Source organism: Symsagittifera roscoffensis, chromosome 5 (genome assembly GCF_963678635.1).
Source record: "Symsagittifera roscoffensis chromosome 5, txSymRosc1.1, whole genome shotgun sequence".
Lineage (NCBI taxonomy): Eukaryota > Metazoa > Xenacoelomorpha > Acoela > Convolutidae > Symsagittifera > Symsagittifera roscoffensis.
Genome location: NC_087066.1, coordinates 12511273 through 12531430, shown reverse-complemented (window position 1 = coordinate 12531430; position 20158 = coordinate 12511273). Strand labels below are relative to the sequence as shown.

Genomic DNA, 20158 nt, shown 5'->3' with positions numbered 1-20158 from the left:
GATATATCATATTTAGCCGCTTTCAGTCGTGATTCGAACCACATTTAAAAAGTTTCAAAAAAAATTTCAGTATCGAGAAAAACCGATTTGAAGTTTTTGGTTTTTTGTCTAACTTTGAGCGAGTAAAGCAAGCGAGCTGGCTTGTTTATGTTACTTCAAGCCGTTTACAATTACTTGATTATGTCTAACTTTTTTTACTCGAATAAATTTAGTTGTTGGAGTTCTTTGGCAACCAAATTTTCAAATTTCCTAATTTTTGAATTTTATGAATTTATTTTTTTAATTTTTTTTTTAATAGTTTTTTGTTTTTCTAGTCATTTTTCTTCAAAAACTGAAATTTATCCGATTTGTCGATTTTACTATGAAGGTCAAACGTGCTCAATTTTTCTGTTTCGTTCAGATCCTTTTATTACACCACGCAAAATAACGACACTAATTAGAAAAAAATGCTTTTTATGTGTTTTTTAAACACTATGGTCGGAATATTCTATGCTGTTTGCTATTTGAAAAGTTACCGGCTATCTTTGTTCTAAATTTAATTTTTATTGATTCCATCAATTTTCTAGAAATTTAAAAATAATTTTGAGGAACTGGTTGGTTTTTGTGTCACATAGTATAGTTTTTTCGAAAGAGTTTCGTTTGGCTTCTGATTTAAATCTTTCATGACTTTTTGGCAAGATTTTTGACAAGGCGTTTTGAAGTGTCGACAAATCTTTGACGGTTTTCTTTTCTTAGAAAAATTCAGAAAAAGCATGTTCCTCAGAAGAAAATAGTTGCAACAAGAGAAAAAATTCGGCGTTCGAATTAGGTTTTTGCAACAATAGAAAAGAAATTTAAAATGAATTGAGAAAAATCGAGATATAAAAGCAGTGAGAAAAAACTTAAAGGTAGATGTTTTTTGAAATGCTTCGTAACAGATTGCGCTTCAATTGGTTCAGAAACTATTCATTTAAATAAACGCATGGCAGAATGAAAACTTTGGGATTTCGAATTGGATGTTAATTTTTTTTTTAAATAGTTTTGCTGAAATTAGAATTGCATTCATTTGGTTGTGCCTATTTCACTCACCCAAATCAGTTTTTATTGTATAAATCAGAAGTCAGTAGAATAAATGTTGAAGGATGTAGATGTTATTAGAAAACAAAAAAAGGTGAGCAAGTTTGGAGGTAGTTCTTAATCATCAATTCCCAGGCGGAAGAATGAATGTGAATGTAAACGTGTGGAATTCACAATATCTCTAGGCCGACCTCTCACTCTGTTCCGCGTCGCCGCAATATGTTTCCCTTTAGCACTGGGTCGGTGGGGCAACCAAATCCCAGTACTGTTTACAATCCCAAAAGGGTTGATTTGGTGGATAGCCGTTCTGTATCGTATTATGCTGCTCGCCCCTTGTTTGTGCTCTTTCGACTGTATCTCGCTCGCAATCAATAGTCAATCGCAACAACAATTCCAATAATAATAATGAATTAAGAAATAATCAATCCAAATATAGAATAGCCTATAAGTGGCTGGAACATAAATTAATCATTCAACCAAAGGAATGGGTCCGCGATTACTATTATTCAACCAACTGCCTCCTGCAGTTCAATTAACGCCTAACTAATATCTAATGTTCTCCTCGAGAACTTCTATCAATTATCAATCGTTCGACAACGATTCCGCTATCCTCTAGATAGCCTAACTTACTTCACTAACTAATCTACTTTAACTTTCAACGAGTAACTTAACTCGTTCTCAATAACTCTGAGATACGACTCGTTACCAATTAACTCCCAATCGTTCTGACGCCTAAAGGCCGTTCCGCAACATCCGTGCCTTATGTCTATTTACTCTTAGTTTTAGTTAGAGATCCGTCATTCCGTATAAGTCTTAACATTTACCTATATGCCTCCTACGCAGCGTTCCAGTTCATAAATCCCGCATGATCACATTAATTTAAATGCCAAGTTCAAAATGCCAATCAAAGCTATGCTAAACAAATAACAAGTGCAACTTCAACTTAATTCAAGCTATGTTTACATATCCAAATACCCAAGGACTTTATTTAATTATCCCGCATCTTTTCCTTTCTCCCATGACTAGGATAAATTCCCAATGAACTTAATTTCCTAATTATCGCAATCCAAAAATTCCAATACATAACCCATTCAAATTTCAATCTAATCGACCTTCAGGGTAAGCCGTTCCCTCAACTGGGGTCCAATTGAGCCAATAAAACATTCCCCAGAAGCCAATGGAATATCCAGTACATTTCTAATATTTATGTTAATTAATTCCCTATTCCCTCTGTCATATTGCCAAATTAATATGTGACTACTTTTCTGTGCCATTGACGCATTTCTATTAATAGTTCATTCGCCAAGTCAAAATTTAACCCAATGTTTATTTAACTAACTCGTATTAAATCCAACAATATACCACTATACATTAAGCCAAGATATTCCATCGAATTCCAGGAAATGCCTAACTAATTTCCTATGCACGCAAATTGTCACCCAATATCAATAACATATCTCTATTAACTCCCCTGATTACGAGACATATGATTTGGGCTACTTTCCGGTGCTAATTTTAGGGGTTTCGGGGCTAAAATTCCAAAAGGTCAAGTAAAGGTCAACCCGGGGTCACCCGGGGTCAAGTCTCCCATAATCGGTTCGAGGTCACATGGGGTCGTACCTACCAAGTTTCATCCATATCCAACAAATACTTCTCAAGTTATCCCACTTTTAAGGTTCATTATCACTTTTCCCGGGAAAGGTCAATTAGCACCAGAAAGGTCAACCGGGAGCTGAGACCTATAGGGGTCCTTTTTACCGGGGTGGGTTATACTACACATATAAGCCATAAAATCGATATGCCCTCGCGCATTATTTTCCGCAAATAGCCCATTAACACCTAAAAGGGGTGATATTCCCAAGTGCTAATAGCCCGTGCCATTGTCACCCAGTAGGGTCATCATCCTAATATACGATAGACCATGTCACTATCTACCATCCCTCCAAGTTTCAGCTCCCTAGGTTCATTGGGGGTCGAGGAGTAGCCTCCGGGAGTCGTGGGGGGGTTTGTTTGTTTAAGGCATAAATCGGGCCGGGGTGACCTTGAGGTTCCGAAACTTCAAACTTAAGCTTCCCTCATCCAGGGCTACCACATATATAAAAATGAGCTCAATCGGACCAGTAGTTAAGGATTTCCGGTGGGGCCATTTGCACATCCGGGAACCGTTATCACCCGGCCCCAGGGGGTCAAGCGGGTCCGGCGCTTTGCATGCCCGGGTCAAATCATCTTTAGTATCACTCCATTAAATTTCATAACGTTCACCCTTATAGTTCCCGAGTTGGGGGGGGGGGGGGGTTGGCGGGAGCTATTGCATTCACTATTTTCACTAAAGAGGGGGATTAATCCCACGAACTTAATTAAACACGAGTTTAATTCAATCTTAACTTAACCACTCTATTATTTACCGATCTTTACCAGACGCTATCAACGAATCAGCTCTACTACTACTTAGTTTGCATGTTCAAGGTTCAAAGAAAAAGCCATGTACGTTATACAGTAGAATTACCGATTCTACAGTCTTCCCTTCTAGTCTATTATTCTCCCGAATAATGAAAAAGTAACTCGTAAAAAGCCTAAGGTTAACTTACATAACGCTTCGCTCCGCTACGCCGTACTCTCGTCTTAATTTAGTTTCCACCCTTTAAATTAATATCCTCAAAGATCGCGGACCCATTCCTTTGGTCCCCATAAAACAAACAATGATATAGCACAATGATTAACCTAAGAGGGGACGTAACTGAAATTAATTTTACTCTTCCTGGTACGATCCAACCCTTTCACAATCATAATAATCACTATCAAATGTCCGCACAACAGTTCGGGTGGAATCGCACTCAAGTTAAATAAGCACCATATAATGAGATCAAGAAAAGAATTTAGTAAACTAAGGTAAGTTTTAACTCACAAAATCGTCGATTCCAAACCTCACAGGTTGTCTCCTAACTCGAGTTGGTCGACCGCCATCATCTGCAGTGCCATTATCCATCACAGGTTCAGCTTCCACCGCATCTCCCGGAGGTATGCCTTCCTCCTCACTTGGTAGATTCGCTGGCTCCTCTTCCCTTCTGGCCTCGAGCTCCGTCGCATCGTACGTCTCAATCGCATCTTCTTCCCTCCTAGCCACTTCTCGCATCCGAGGTGGGTCAGCAAAATGTTCGGGCATCACCCTGTTTCGCACATTTCGCCCGGGTGGATTCACTGGTGGCTCTTCCGCTCGATTCCTCACAGGCAACAATCTCACTGGTCCATCTCGTGGGCCTGGGTCATGACTAAAACCCTCCCGGTTGTTCTGCCATAACAACTCATCTTCATCACGCATCTCCGGGTCATCGAAAAAGTTAACCGACCGATAGGGTGCCGGTCGCTTACTTGCTGTGGCCTCCTCTGACTGGATCGTCTCTTCTTTGACTCGTTTCAGCTTGTTGAAATGCAGGAACTTCACTTTGCTCGGAGTTGATTCCTTCGCAACTTTGTAGTTCACTTCCGACATTCTCGCCAGTACAACATAAGGTCCTTCCCACGGATCGAAGTGCTTCTTCGACTTGAACTTTTCCTTCGCCCACACCCATACTTTATCGCCAGCTGTATAGGGTTCACCATGAACTTTCTTCCAGTACTGATCCTCCTGTCTTCGTTGATCCGTCCCTACGAGTTCTCTCGCACTGCTATGAGCATCTCTGAAAAGTTCATCCAGTTCCTCTGCAAAGCCATCCTTCGTCAATACTTCATCGTGGGGTTTCGCGTAGAAGAGGTCAAGGGGATACTGGCATTCCTGTCCGTGAACCAAACTAAAAGGCGTAGCTCCCGTCGTTCGATGAGTCGTCGTGTTATACACAAAGCCCAGATACGGCAACATCGTATCCCACGTCTTTGGGTTCTCTGCACAATACTTCGAAATCACCTTCGCCATCTTGTCGTTGTATCGACCCGTCAGTTCTCTGCCTTCAGGTTTGTAGGGTAAAGTCGCAGTTATGTCAATTCCCAAGAGCCGACACATCGTCTTGATCAGTTCGCTGCCAAAGACTTTTCCTTGGTCCGTACGTAAAGCATTGGGAGTTCCAAACTTCAGTACCCAATGTTCCACAATTGCTTGAGCCACGTCTGATGCATCTGTCGATACGAGAGGGACCGTTATCGCATACATTGTGAACAAATCCGTCATCACTAGCACATGCCTCGCCTTCGTCTGAGTTGCCATCGTCATTGGACCAAGTACATCCACTGCCACTGTGTTGAATCTGATTCCGGGATCAAACGGAGCTTGAACCGCAGCTCGCTTTCTCTTCCCGCTGACATTATGTGCACCCTGGCTTAAGCACCACTGGACTTTTCTTTCGACATCCGTCCTCATCGTCGGCCACCAATATCGTCGTCGTATCTTCGCTAACATCTTCTCGGTCGCAAGTTGTCCTCCCCCAGTTTCCATCGAGTCAAACCGTCCGAGGATCTCCTTTCGTCCCGCTGCTGGAACAACCGTCAAAAGTGTCGGCTTTGACCCATCTCTCTGGAACCATTTCTTGTAGAGTATTCCACCTCGAATACTCAGCTCATCCCATCTCGACCAGTATGCTAGTGCCTCAGGTCCGTACTGAATTGCCTGTCCCTTCGGAATAAGATTCGTTCCCAAAGAAGGCATATCGCTCGTCTCGTCTGCTGTTTCCGCCCAATAGAATACTTGCGCAATCGCTTCGTCTTCTTTCTGCATCGTCGCAATTTCTTCTTTCGTTCGTTCCCATCGAATCGCATCGCCGTCGTCCTCATCGCCCATTTTTGTCTCTTGAACCACCGCAACTCTCTCTGATCGGCCTCCGCCACGAGTCAATCCCAATGCCTCATCCAAGGAAACAGGCTTTGGGCATCCATACATTTCATCTTCTTCAGCTTCGTTCTCTTGAACCACATTTACACTGTGATCGTCATAACTAGTCGGCCATCCTTCTAAGATTTCATCAGGAGACTCTACTGCCGCTGTTATCTTCGCAATCAACCTCTTCCGCATGTCCGTTCTCGGAATATCTTTTCCCTTAATCCGCCCGCCCGGATCATGTGGCAGAGAGGGCATCCGTTCCGGAGAATACCGTTGATTCACGTGCCGGATTGGCACCATTGAACCCTCTCTCGTCCCTGTCCACAAGAAGTCTTCTCCACGACTGAACATCAAAGAGCACTGATACTCTTTCATCGATCGAAGTCCAAGAACCATCTCCGATTTCAGTTTCGGGACCACAAGAGCTTCGATGTCTTCATCAATATCGCCCAACTTGAAGCGAGTTGTGACGACTCCATCGACCGCCATCACTTGTCCGTCTGCTGTCTCCAGTCGACCAGCGTAACGTTCCATCGTAGGTGTTTCCACCATTCTCCGAGCAACATCTGTCCTTATGAGGTCAGTTGTGGCTCCGGTATCAAGCAGCACCTCCACATGGGTTCCTCCTATGCGAGCATTGACGACTGCCCCGCGTGGTTCGTTCACATCATGACTAATCCCAACACGCTCGATGCGCATTCGCGAATTCTGTTTCGTTTCCAACTTTGGGTCGTTCTCTCTGATCCTGGGTAGTCGTTCCAATATCGATAGAACTTGTTCCTGCTCCATTATCTTCTCGCTCTGCCTTTCTTCGTCATCAATCGCATTCGTATCGTAACGCTGGCATGACTGAGTTCCTGTAGCTTGCGTTCGCCTTTCCGCCTGCTGTTTCTTGAATTCGGCCGGGACAAATCCTCCTTCGAACTCCCCTACTGTCCCGGCCCTTGGTAGTTTAAATGGTTCGCACTTCTTTGGGGACATCCTTTCGCAATGTGGCCCACCTGACCACAATTAAAACAAGCACCCTGAGTCCATGGAGTCCTCAAGCCGTATCGTCCAGCGCCATTTTCTGCACTGTTCTGACTGTTTCCTCCCGTCTCAAATGACTGCCGTGACTTTGGTGCCGCTTCATCTCGGGGCAAGCCCTCGTACTGGGGAGCCGGGGAAAAAGAAGTTACTAACTTGCTCATCATAGATGTCATGCTCTGCATCTGGGTCGTCATATTCTGTATCTGGGAGTTTTGCGAGTGCATCTGCGTCAACAGCTCGTCATGCCTGGAGTTTTGCGTCTCCACATGTTTCGCCAGCTGATTCTGGCGCGCCCCCTGCATCTGCATCTGCTGAGTGAGCTGGTCTAACCGCTGATCTGTACTTTTCTGCCATCTCGTGAAGTCCGTCCGCAAGTGCTGAGCCCCGTCTGCCTGCACTTCGCCTCCAATAACTCCGGATTCTATCTCTGGAATATCGTGCATTTCCCGAACAGCATTTGGACGTCTTCGGTTACGCAGTCTGGCTGTCCTACTAGCCATCTCTAGTGCTTGGGCTCGAGCCACGGCTTGACCAAAACTATCGAAATCTTCGCGTAGGAGCAACTCCTGTAGATCCGCATCGAATATCCCATCGATGAACTGCTCGCGATTCATATCGTCTCGAATCTGCACTGGCATATTTGCATTCGCCACTTCACCCACTGATCGCACTCGCCGGGAGAACTCCCTCAGATCCTCCCTTTCGCCCTGAATGAGGCTTTTGAATTCAGCCCTCGCAGTCGATCGTGTCTGAAACGGCATCATCCTCTGATCGAGCTCGGCCAGCATTCTGCCTAAAGTTGGCTCATCGAACCCTTCCACTTCCTCTCGAAAGTGAGCTGGCATACTGGTGAACTCATCCAATGCCCAGCCCGTCAAGCAAGTGGGCAAAACCATCCTCGCCTGCTCATCGTCCCATCGATTGGCGTCTGCTATCCAGGCGAAGTGTTTCCTCCAGTCTCGCCAGTTCTGATAACTGCTCGAGGGAAACCGATCTGGTCGTATCGTTCCAAATCCAAACACTCCCTGCTGTCGATCAAGAGCATTCGCCGCAGCCACCGCAGCCTCCGCCATGAGCTGTCTTTCCTGATCGTTCATCGCCATCGCAACTGTTTCGTCGATCGTCCGCTCTTCTCGTATTCGCACAAATCGTCGTTGCAACTACAATCCAGAATAGCGCCCACCCAGGAGCGCCACTGTAAACGTGTGGAATTCACAATATCTCTAGGCCGACCTCTCACTCTGTTCCGCGTCGCCGCAATATGTTTCCCTTTAGCACTGGGTCGGTGGGGCAACCAAATCCCAGTACTGTTTACAATCCCAAAAGGGTTGATTTGGTGGATAGCCGTTCTGTATCGTATTATGCTGCTCGCCCCTTGTTTGTGCTCTTTCGACTGTATCTCGCTCGCAATCAATAGTCAATCGCAACAACAATTCCAATAATAATAATGAATTAAGAAATAATCAATCCAAATATAGAATAGCCTATAAGTGGCTGGAACATAAATTAATCATTCAACCAAAGGAATGGGTCCGCGATTACTATTATTCAACCAACTGCCTCCTGCAGTTCAATTAACGCCTAACTAATATCTAATGTTCTCCTCGAGAACTTCTATCAATTATCAATCGTTCGACAACGATTCCGCTATCCTCTAGATAGCCTAACTTACTTCACTAACTAATCTACTTTAACTTTCAACGAGTAACTTAACTCGTTCTCAATAACTCTGAGATACGACTCGTTACCAATTAACTCCCAATCGTTCTGACGCCTAAAGGCCGTTCCGCAACATCCGTGCCTTATGTCTATTTACTCTTAGTTTTAGTTAGAGATCCGTCATTCCGTATAAGTCTTAACATTTACCTATATGCCTCCTACGCAGCGTTCCAGTTCATAAATCCCGCATGATCACATTAATTTAAATGCCAAGTTCAAAATGCCAATCAAAGCTATGCTAAACAAATAACAAGTGCAACTTCAACTTAATTCAAGCTATGTTTACATATCCAAATACCCAAGGACTTTATTTAATTATCCCGCATCTTTTCCTTTCTCCCATGACTAGGATAAATTCCCAATGAACTTAATTTCCTAATTATCGCAATCCAAAAATTTCAATACATAACCCATTCAAATTTCAATCTAATCGACCTTCAGGGTAAGCCGTTCCCTCAACTGGGGTCCAATTGAGCCAATAAAACATTCCCCAGAAGCCAATGGAATATCCAGTACATTTCTAATATTTATGTTAATTAATTCCCTATTCCCTCTGTCATATTGCCAAATTAATATGTGACTACTTTTCTGTGCCATTGACGCATTTCTATTAATAGTTCATTCGCCAAGTCAAATTTTAACCCAATGTTTATTTAACTAACTCGTATTAAATCCAACAATATACCACTATACATTAAGCCAAGATATTCCATCGAATTCCAGGAAATGCCTAACTAATTTCCTATGCACGCAAATTGTCACCCAATATCAATAACATATCTCTATTAACTCCCCTGATTACGAGACATATGATTTGGGCTACTTTCCGGTGCTAATTTTAGGGGTTTCGGGGCTAAAATTCCAAAAGGTCAAGTAAAGGTCAACCCGGGGTCACCCGGGGTCAAGTCTCCCATAATCGGTTCGAGGTCACATGGGGTCGTACCTACCAAGTTTCATCCATATCCGACAAATACTTCTCAAGTTATCCCACTTTTAAGGTTCATTATCACTTTTCCCGGGAAAGGTCAATTAGCACCAGAAAGGTCAACCGGGAGCTGAGACCTATAGGGGTCCTTTTTACCGGGGTGGGTTATACTACACATATAAGCCATAAAATCGATATGCCCTCGCGCATTATTTTCCGCAAATAGCCCATTAACACCTAAAAGGGGTGATATTCCCAAGTGCTAATAGCCCGTGCCATTGTCACCCAGTAGGGTCATCATCCTAATATACGATAGACCATGTCACTATCTACCATCCCTCCAAGTTTCAGCTCCCTAGGGTCATTGGGGGTCGAGGAGTAGCCTCCGGGAGTCGTGGGGGGGTTTGTTTGTTTAAGGCATAAATCGGGCCGGGGTGACCTTGAGGTTCCGAAACTTCAAACTTAAGCTTCCCTCATCCAGGGCTACCACATATATAAAAATGAGCTCAATCGGACCAGTAGTTAAGGATTTCCGGTGGGGCCATTTGCACTTCCGGGAACCGTTATCACCCGGCCCCAGGGGGTCAAGCGGGTCCGGCGCTTTGCATGCCCGGGTCAAATCATCTCTAGTATCACTCCATTAAATTTCATAACGTTCGCCCTTATAGTTCCCGAGTTGGGGGGGGGGGGTTGGCGGGAGCTATTGCATTCACTATTTTCACTAAAGAGGGGGATTAATCCCACGAACTTAATTAAACACGAGTTTAATTCAATCTTAACTTAACCACTCTATTATTTACCGATCTTTACCAGACGCTATCAACGAATCAGCTCTACTACTACTTAGTTTGCATGTTCAAGGTTCAAAGAAAAAGCCATGTACGTTATACAGTAGAATTACCGATTCTACAGTGAATAGCAAAAACTTCTCAGCAATAGAACTCAAAGCTAAATTTTCTGCAGTTTTTTCGAAAATTGAATCAGTCTGAAACGGTTTTTACACTCATATCACCTGCAAACTTGGCGTGTGCTTGAATCAATAATCAAACGGAAAAATAATTGGTTTTTATTTTTTTTTGCTTTTCACAGATACTATCACCGGACACAGAATTTACTTCCCATTTTTGCGTTTTTTTAACCACTGAAGACTTTGGCCCAATTTTTAAAACATGATGAATGAGAGTATTTAATGGCATATATCCGGTCCAAAAATGAAAGATTTTGTTTTCTGGCGTAATTTGGCATTTCAAATGAAAGCCGTCAGAGAGGCTTTTGTGTTTGGAAGAACCACTGTGAACAGACCAAATAGTGGGGTTTTCAACTCAAAAGTGTCGTTTGAATTGCTGATGATTTCAGCCAGGCATTCGCCTAAGTTGTTGTAACATAAAAAGGATTTGAAAAGTTATTCAGTTAAAAATTAAATCTTAAATCGTCTTTGGTATTTTTGGTGTTTTTGTTTTTTGGTGAATCATAATTGGTACTTTCTCAAATTATTTTTTCTCAGATTTGCAAAAAGTGCGACCCTTATTTATATCATCTGCTTTCCAGTGATGACTTCCGAGTCCAAAAATTCGAAATTCTTTTGCTGTTTGCAGGGGCTCTTCGAATCCGAGAACCCTTCTGGCGAGTTTCGCTTGGATGGCCAAACAACGTCTTGAAAACAACTTTTTTATATTGTTGCTCGAGTGATTCCCTTAAACTACACTAATCAGGGGCTGATTTAGGGGGGGGGGGGTTTGGCGAACCCCTTCTCTTTCCCCCCTCAGTTATTCGACTCCCTCAACAACCAAAAGGTATCCCCTTTGGTATTTTTTATGACATCGATTTTCGGCCGACCAACCCTAAAATTTTTCTGAAAGCGCCTTTGGCGCCAATGTATATTAATTTCGAAGGGGAGCGCGCGCCAAAAACGCAGTTTTTTTTAGTCAACATTTTCCAATAAGTGCCCAAAAACGGCATTTTTGACCTGTTTCATCAAAAATTTGTCTGTGGCGCGAAAAAAATGTCTAAATGGAGTCTTTGTACTGTTCTGGGAGCGCTCGGAATACCAATTTGGTCGACCTAAAACTTTTTTTGGAAAATCCGCACTCCCGCTCCCTTGAGAAAATCCTAGTTCTACCCTTGGCTAATCGATCATATGTCAAAACTAAGGCGATGAATTTCTAGCAGTTACAGAGAAAAGGCTAAAAACGTGAAGAAAGTTTTCGATCATTTCAAAAACTAAAGGCTGGAACTTCTGTATCCTGTGACTTTAAAAATTGAATTGTTATGGTTGTATTTTCTTTTCGAACTTATGCGACTACGGCATATTCAGCGCGTTCAATTACTTATTGTCTTAATTTTCATTTACTTTTTTGCATTTTCTGAGAATTTTTTAAAAATAACCTACAGCTTCCTGATTTCTTAGATCTTCTCTTTTCTTCAAACTGTTGTACAGTAAACGGTAGGAAACTTTGGTTGCCTCTTAGATTGATGTTTCAATCTATTTTCTGCTGTCATTGGCACCAGTCCAATTTAGGGTCTATCGTCTGCGCAGATTTATGATAATCTGTCTCTATATAGTCAGCGTCAAGTGCAGGTCAGAAGCAGTTGTCTGGAATCGGTTTCTAAGAATTATTTCTACGCGCTCTTATCTTCGGCTTTTTATCGGGTTATGTTCTCTACTTTCCTTTCTAACCCGCCCCTCCTAAATCTCTTTCTTGAAGCCAGCGGAAAAAATAATAGGGACCAGAAAGGAGAGATGCATATTTACTAATTAGTTTCAATTCAAACTCCAAATTAGCATAAAGTAATATGCTATGCAGCAGTTATTTTTAGCCGAACACCTAATGAAGCATGATCACTTTACCTGTTCACCTTATCGCAAGTTTTATATGCAAGGGCAAAAAAATCAAGAAAAGTCCAATTAAAACATCCAACCAAATGGAAATAAGTCCTTCAGATTTTTGCCTATTCTTACCTTCATATTTTTCCCGAAAGGCAGGGTAAAATAGAAACACTAACGAGACACTTACGCAAAGTTTCAAGTCAAAATGCCCAAAACTTTTCTAAAAAATTAAATTTGTGATTTGAACTTTTCAACTCTTCATTATTTTCCTTACAATTGAACTTTCTTAATTTGTAGCAAACTTCTATAGCGATTTTTTCAGTCCAGCGGTCTTACTGCATTAAATTATTTCCAGTACTAAGTGGAATGGTAATATTACCATAATGAAGCGGTTGGCTAAAATGGACGAAAAAGTGTCTTCTGATATTTTGCATATGATTATGATTCGCCAATCAGGACCAGCCAATGTGTGTATTTCAATCTGTATTTTCTTATGTTTTCCAAAGTGAAATTGAGAGTATTATGCTGTTATATTTATTGGCAATGTGGTCGACAATATTACAAAAAATTACCACCAACCTCCAACCAGCATCATACATGCTAAAAGATCGACCGCAACTCAGTATACTGCCAATATATGAGTAGAAAATCCAATATCAAAGCTTAAAAATTCCCAAAACGCTCTTTTTTCTAATTATTAAGCACTGCCCATTTTCAATATGTCTTTTTGTTTGACTGCAATGTCTGATTTGAAAAAGTATGAATGTATTCAACATTGGTTCACGTTTATTTATCCTTTGAGCAGCCTCGGTTTATTTTTAGTCGGAAATGGAAAAATAGTCTTCATGGTATTATCAAGAAAATAATTAGGAATTAGTTAGCGCATCAAAAATCACGACGCAAATATAAGTTTTGTCTGAATATAATTAATCTACCATACACAATTTGAATAAATTCTGCTCATGCTACCGTTATAATTATCATTTATCTATTTGCTTTTTTTCCAAGTTTTCCCAAGAATTCAATTCCGAATTGTTCATATTCGGATTTGAATAAGAAGATTCAATTAAAAAAATTAACGACAGATAGATCGAAAAAAAAGATAGCTATCTTAACTGATAAAAAATGAATCTGTTCACAGCACCATCAGTTTCGTTTTTCGTTTTTCTCTTGAATTATTTCCTTTTATGGAAAGTGACTTCGTGTGCGTTTGTGGGTGACGATCTGATGCGACAAGTCATATCGAATACTTCTCGGCATTTGAGACCAGGTATCAATCAAACTTTAGGATCAATAGTTCAACTACGGGAATGTGAGCATTCAATAAACCAAAGTTTCAGTAATTTACCGGCCCAGTCAGCCGAATTACGTTTTTTTTTAATGGAATTGGTTACGTAACTGAAAATAAAAACAAAACAGTTTCCGTTTCGACTTATATTTCCGTCGTTTTCGGTTTACTGATATATCGATTTACAGACCTTAGCAAGCACTATGAGCGTCTGTTTGTACGACAAATAACTAATATAATGTTAGACGCAATTGTTTTGTTTTGTCAATTGAGAATCTAAAAAAGACAAAAAAAAGTTTCCAGAGAAAACTCGAAAATGAAGATAAAAAGGTTAGTACTTAAAAACACTTATTATTTTTTTGTTCATAAAAAATGTCTGAGATCATTTGAATTTATTAATCCGATTTCGATCTATTGTTCCGACCACTCTTGAGGAACTATGACGTAGTGTCCGTTTTTTCTATGTTTTCCAGCCAATTTTGACTACATGAAGGAAAGCTCGTAGGGTTTCATGTGGTATCAAATTAAATACTTTCGGGCGTAATTCAGATCCAGAAAATTCATAAAAATGTCTCAGCGTCAATAGAAACTGGTCTGAGTTTTCTCGAGTTTGTGACAAAATTAGACGAAATTTGCTGAGAGGCTGACCTGAAACTACATGTTAACTATCAAGAAAATAATATTTTAGCTATTATCATTTCTCATTCTTGCAGTTTTTTTTTTGCCTCTTTCAGTCTATTTTATAAAAAAAAATAACAGTAAGTTAGAAAAAATGAAAAAAGTTGAAATCAAATAAAAATTATTTAGAAGAAAAATTTAAGTTTTTTGTGCAATTTTTTCTAAATTGGTCGTTAATATGGTTTTTTTTTTAAATTACTATGTTATTTTTGGAACATTTTCTACTACTTGCAAAGCAATCGGCTTGCTTGCTTGTTTTGGTCCGATTTGTCCGGTCACGAAATCCGGCAAGTCATTCATTTGTTCCCCCTTTTTTCTGAAATTTATGACTAATACTAATTCCTTTTTGTGGAAACAGTTTGAAAAGTATTTGTAAATATAGTAATAGATTTAAAGTTTGATTAATGCCTGTGACTCTCTGCGGCTGCAGTTCGAGACCACAGTAGGAACACGACAGTGTACTTCCGCCTGATGCTCTACCAGATCCTGGGAGCAGACAGTGTCCAGGGCAAGATCCACCTCCACTTCTGGGCTGAGATGTTCTGGACCAACGAGTTCGTCAGGTTAGCCCCCCCCCCCCCACCACACGTATACACACAAACACAACTTGAGTTCAATAACAGAAATGCACGAATAAATAAATGCAATAACCAAGAGACTGGCTAGCGTACCATGGCGTATACATATCGTTCCGTGTACGTTTCATTAGACGATTTCGTAAATTTTCCAGTTTTTCGTTCCAGTCGAGTTGTGTTGCATTGAACGCAATATGCAACAAAGTATGTATTCGATGGTCAACCACTTCAAATTTTAGACAACAAAGTTAATCTAAGAGAATTGTATTATAAATGAGACGTCCCCGCCCAAAAGGTAGATTTAGCGATAGCAGCACTACACGAAATAAAAAACACTGAGATTACGGCAATGCGCTCGGATTTTGTATTTGTGCTCTTGCGTGTTTTCAAATATGTCAAACGTTGGAGTGAGTGGTAATGATGGACGCAAAAATGCAAATTTTCCAATACTTACCAACGTCACAAGCCGTTCTGCTTCGAAGAAACTTTGGATGAAAGAGGAATCGTTCATTTCTTGTTTCTGGCCATGGAATCTATAATTTTGATTTTATCGATGCTTCAAAGAATTAGGTTGAAATAGCTTACTTATTACAAAATATTGTAATGTTATTTTTACCATTATGCCTCAAAGTTCGCTCATAAAAATCTCTCTAAAGCCAAAAATCTCTCTAAAGCCTGACAGCTTTTCCCTTGATGCCAATAAATTTGCTACTGTCACTTTTGACGGAAATAACAGGAACACCCGAAAAGTCAGAGTCATACCGTCCGAGAAAAAACTCATGATTAATGCAGACAAAACAGATATAATCAGATTGGACAAAAACTAAAAGTCTGTCGGTTCTTTATTTTTTTTGAAAAGGAGGAATTGAAAACTAAAGATTAAGCTCGGCATCTTGGCATCAAATTGGACGAAAAATTGAGTTTTGTAAGCAAAATCAACAAATGTTTTAGCAAATTAGCGTGCGGAATGCGGTCAGTAGTATACATCTTGAAACTGGCCGAAATTTACTGGCTGCTTGAAAAGAAGTCGTTCAAAACCGAAACTGACAAACATTTACCACATTTAATTGAGCAAAAACCGTTTAACTTAACTATTGGAGATTTTAAATGGTAACTTCCCAAATGGCATAATTCCCAAATGGCATGAAAAATGAAACTTTTCCCGAGTGGCATAAATTTTAAGTTTTCATTGTAATTTAAACGTTTTCTATCAGTTTCTAATTCTAACATTTTGTCAGGAACGAAATCATCTGAACAAGATTTGGAATTAATTGCTTCCAAACAATTTTACTCAACAAATTTGTCGAAAAAATTGACCACAAGCTTATTAATAACCGCAAACTTATGCTTCTTGCTTTGATAAAAAAATTTCTAGAACTTTTTCAAGATAAAAAGTCAATCAACTTTTGAATAGACACTTTGACTAATTTTCTCACTTTGTTCACGAAAAAAAAATGTTCTCGATTTTTTCAAGGCAACTGTTGCTTGAAATTTATGCCATTTGGGACATTTATTAATTTTTATGCCGTTTGGAAATTATGCCATTTGAGACGTAATCGTTTTAAATCATATATTTACTTCTTTTTAATCATGAAATAGTTTAAAAACCAGCCTGGGTTGATGTACTTCTGTTTTTTTGATTTGTAAAATTAAATCAGAAATCATACACTGTTGAACCTTTGGGTTATGTGAACAAACTCACAAGTTTCTCAAAAACATGTAAGTTCATTTTTTATGCATAATTTCTTTTTGTTTGTTTTAATCGATTTAAAATATCTCAGTGTGTATCGAAAAGTCAAATCATTCAATCATTATCAATTGCATTGATTGTAGTTTTCAGAAGTTTGCGATAATTTTCAGAAGTTTGCAATATCTAAGGGCCTTATTTCAGAATGAAAGTAGTTTAAAATCATCAAAGATAACCAAAAAAAGTCAAAAGTAAAATCTAAACTACTAATAAAAATAAAAAGCAAAAAAAAACGTAATAATTACTGGTTACTATTTATACCCTTTTTTGCCCCTTTTCCGGCGTAACTAAACTAAATAAAAGTATCAATGATCCCGCACAGGACGTAAATTTATCAGACCAACAGTAACTATTTTCGGTTGTTCCTCCTGCTATATTATGGTTATTTATTGTTGTTTTGAGGCTGAATGTCAGAATCATGAAGATTTAAATGTTATCCTGTATGAAAATTCTCAGAAAAATTGGACAACGCTTCGAATATTTTTTACTACAAAAAACCGCTGGTGGAAAAAATTTAAATCAATTTATTTAAATTAGATTCAACGGTTTCAGATCAGTAGCGTATCAAAGACAATTCCTTTCACACACACGAAAGAGAGATTTACATTATAAGAGATAGAAAATTTTTTAACAAGTCTGCCCGTTTCAGGGAGAAGCCCTGAATATTTCGACTGCTTTTAAGGTCTATAGAAAAGGATTAGCTTTAAAAAAATGAAATAATGAATTTTTTTTGGAAAAAGGACACTCTTAGAAAATAATTATATATTTTGTTTAAGAAAAAATCACGCTACAAAAATTACAAAATGATATATTTTGCTTATCGAAAAATATTAAATAGAACAAATATCATGCCTCACTTCAATTTGGAACAATTTCTAAGACAAATTATAACTCAGCGTGTTTAGCACGAAATAATTCGCGCGTTAATTGTCCCAAATTGGCCAATTTGGCCATCTTTAAAACACCATAATTTTACGAAAAATGGTCACAGGTGAAATATATTTTTTTAAAATCTAACCAGGACAACAATATTTTTTAAATGATATGCAAAAATGCCTTCGAAAATTGCTACGCGCACCAAGCTCCCATGGATCAAAATTGAATACATTATCTCGCTATAGTCAGTATCTTCAAATTGAAAAATAATTGACTATAATTCGTAAAATTTTTTTTAAAACAGATACTTTTTAAGTCAGCATAATCCATTATAATAGACTATAATCGAATATATTGATATTCATTTGTAAAGTTTTTGATGATTTTTTTAACTAACTTTAATTTTATCTCATTTTCTGCTTACTCCAGTTGCTACGAATTGTTTTTTCACAGAATATTTTTTTACAATTTTTTGTATAAAATTTTTATTTTTTTTTCATTGTTCCTGTTTTTCAATTCTCAATCCCTGGCAGTTTAACATAACTCATTTTTTTTTAAAACCCCCTCTCCTAGCTTACTTCTTTCTATAGAGTTTTACATCTGTAATGGTTTCTAGTGAACATTCTTTGTCTCGTAAATCCATTATAATCAATTAAAAACTATGGGCGCTCGGTGCGGGTAGTTAACTAGTCGAAATTTGTCTGGAGAAAAAAAAACAAGCCATGCCCAAATATTCTGTCATTTTCTTCGAAAGTCGGAACAAAATTTTTTGGCATCATTGAGTGATTTGAAATTATGAGTAGACTGAGTGCATGAATCGATGACCTTTTTGGTTTGATCGAATCTCAAGAAATTCATGCAGTTCTAACACAATTATTGACGCAACCCTTCAAGCTCAAAAACTTTGAAGTTGATTTTGCATTTTCCAATAACTATTGTTTTTCTATTAACAACATATTACAAAAAAACGTATAAAAATCATGTCAGGTAAAATGACAATTAAATTTTAATAAGGTCAACCATTTTGCAGGCGCGGATCGAATCAAAGCCAAACTCGAGAGCGATCTTTTTTCCATAGATTGCCAGCAGGTAGTTTTTTAGCATTTTCAAGCCGGAGAAGGGGTGGTGCAGCAGTGCAAACTGTTACAGGAAGGGTGTCTCTAATCTGCAACAGCAGCAAGTACACGACAACCATCGTAGACTTGTGACAGACTGATTTTTAGAGCATCGATATTTGCTGGTCTTTAACTGTATGATGGGACACCACTTGTTCCTGCAGATTTCACTTTCGCTCCCAAACTCTGACCAGTCGTCAATTTTTTTGAGAGATCATTCGACTGTTTTGATAATTGCTCACAGAGTTGTTTTTAGAATAAAAAGGTTCTGAACTAAAAATCCTTTTTCAGTCCCCCCTCTCACTTTCTCATGGTAGGAAGGTCAAAATGATTTTAAGAACTAATTTGAAAACTTTCAACGTGCTTCCAAAAAATTGACCAATTTAGAATTTCCCAGCGGGCAAAATTGAGGCGCAATGGTTTCATACCGACTAAATTAAATTAGAGTCATACTTACATTTTCAACGCATACAAAGAACGCAGTCAAATATTTTCGCTGAGCAGATATGATTTCAAAAACTTTAAAGTTTTGCCTATAAAGTCTTTTAAAATTCATTTGACTGTTTTTCAACGTTTTCATGTTGCTCATGATTGTCTTGCATTGTTGATTGAAAAATTTCATAGTTAGAAAATCATAATTATGAACATTTCCCTGAGATCGATAGTTTTCAAAACTAAAATAGAAAAAATACTTTATTAGATAATATACTAAAAAGTTAAACTTAAGTTGAATAAGCCCAGTGTTTGAGTTCTATCCATCTTCACTTATGTTTGCATTCTTGCAATAAAAAAGAATGGTCAGATCAAGGCGAAGACCTGATAAATCTGATTTATTTTTAATGTACTGATTAAAAAAATGATTGAAATCTGTACAATTTTTTTTCTTGAGTTCACCCACACGCTGTGTATGGTACAAAGTGACATCTTTTGCGTCAGCTGACGCAAAACTGGAGTTTGATAAAAACCGATTTGCTCACCTCAAATGCATTTTGATTGATTTAAGTTTCCACTTATGTTTAAAGGGCGAAATTTATCAGGCGTATATTATGCCAAATTGGCCGAACTGGCAGTTTTCAAACCTTCATATCTGCATGAAATATGATCAAACCTTCAATTCTGCATAAAAAATTTTTCAAGATTTATTTTCAGACTATCAATGGTTCGCTGGTGAAAAAAAATTGGTTCTCAGATGATATAAAAATGACCAATTGAAAACGGATAATTGTATTGAAAAAAAAGCATCCTTTAAAAATAGATATTGTCACTTCCTTCGGAAGTCGGTACAAAACTTTTCGAAGAAAAAAACAAGATTTATTGTTTGTATACAGGTGAAGCGCTTGAACTTTCATCGACTGCTTTTTCACATTTATGCCATAATCTTTGATTTAGAGAAACGATGTTTTGGATTGGAAGAAAAATTTTTGATAAGTATTATGTTTTTTTTTTGAATTTTTCCACCAAATTTAGCTTCTAAAAACAAAATAAGTCTAAAATTGACCATAACTCGAACGAAAAG

At 38.8% G+C, this 20158-nt stretch overlaps 1 protein-coding gene across 1 annotated transcript in view; it reads left to right on the top strand.

Annotated features, from left to right (window-relative positions):
* Positions 1-13405: 13405 nt before the first annotated feature.
* The window catches only part of LOC134846087 (neuronal acetylcholine receptor subunit eat-2-like), an 85530-nt gene continuing 78777 nt past the window's right edge, over positions 13406-20158 (top strand). The window contains exons 1-2 of the mRNA XM_063863294.1: positions 13406-13633; positions 14760-14892. Of these exons, the coding sequence (XP_063719364.1) occupies positions 13489-13633; positions 14760-14892 (278 nt within the window). The 5' untranslated portion in view covers positions 13406-13488. The remainder of the gene's footprint in view (positions 13634-14759; positions 14893-20158) is intronic.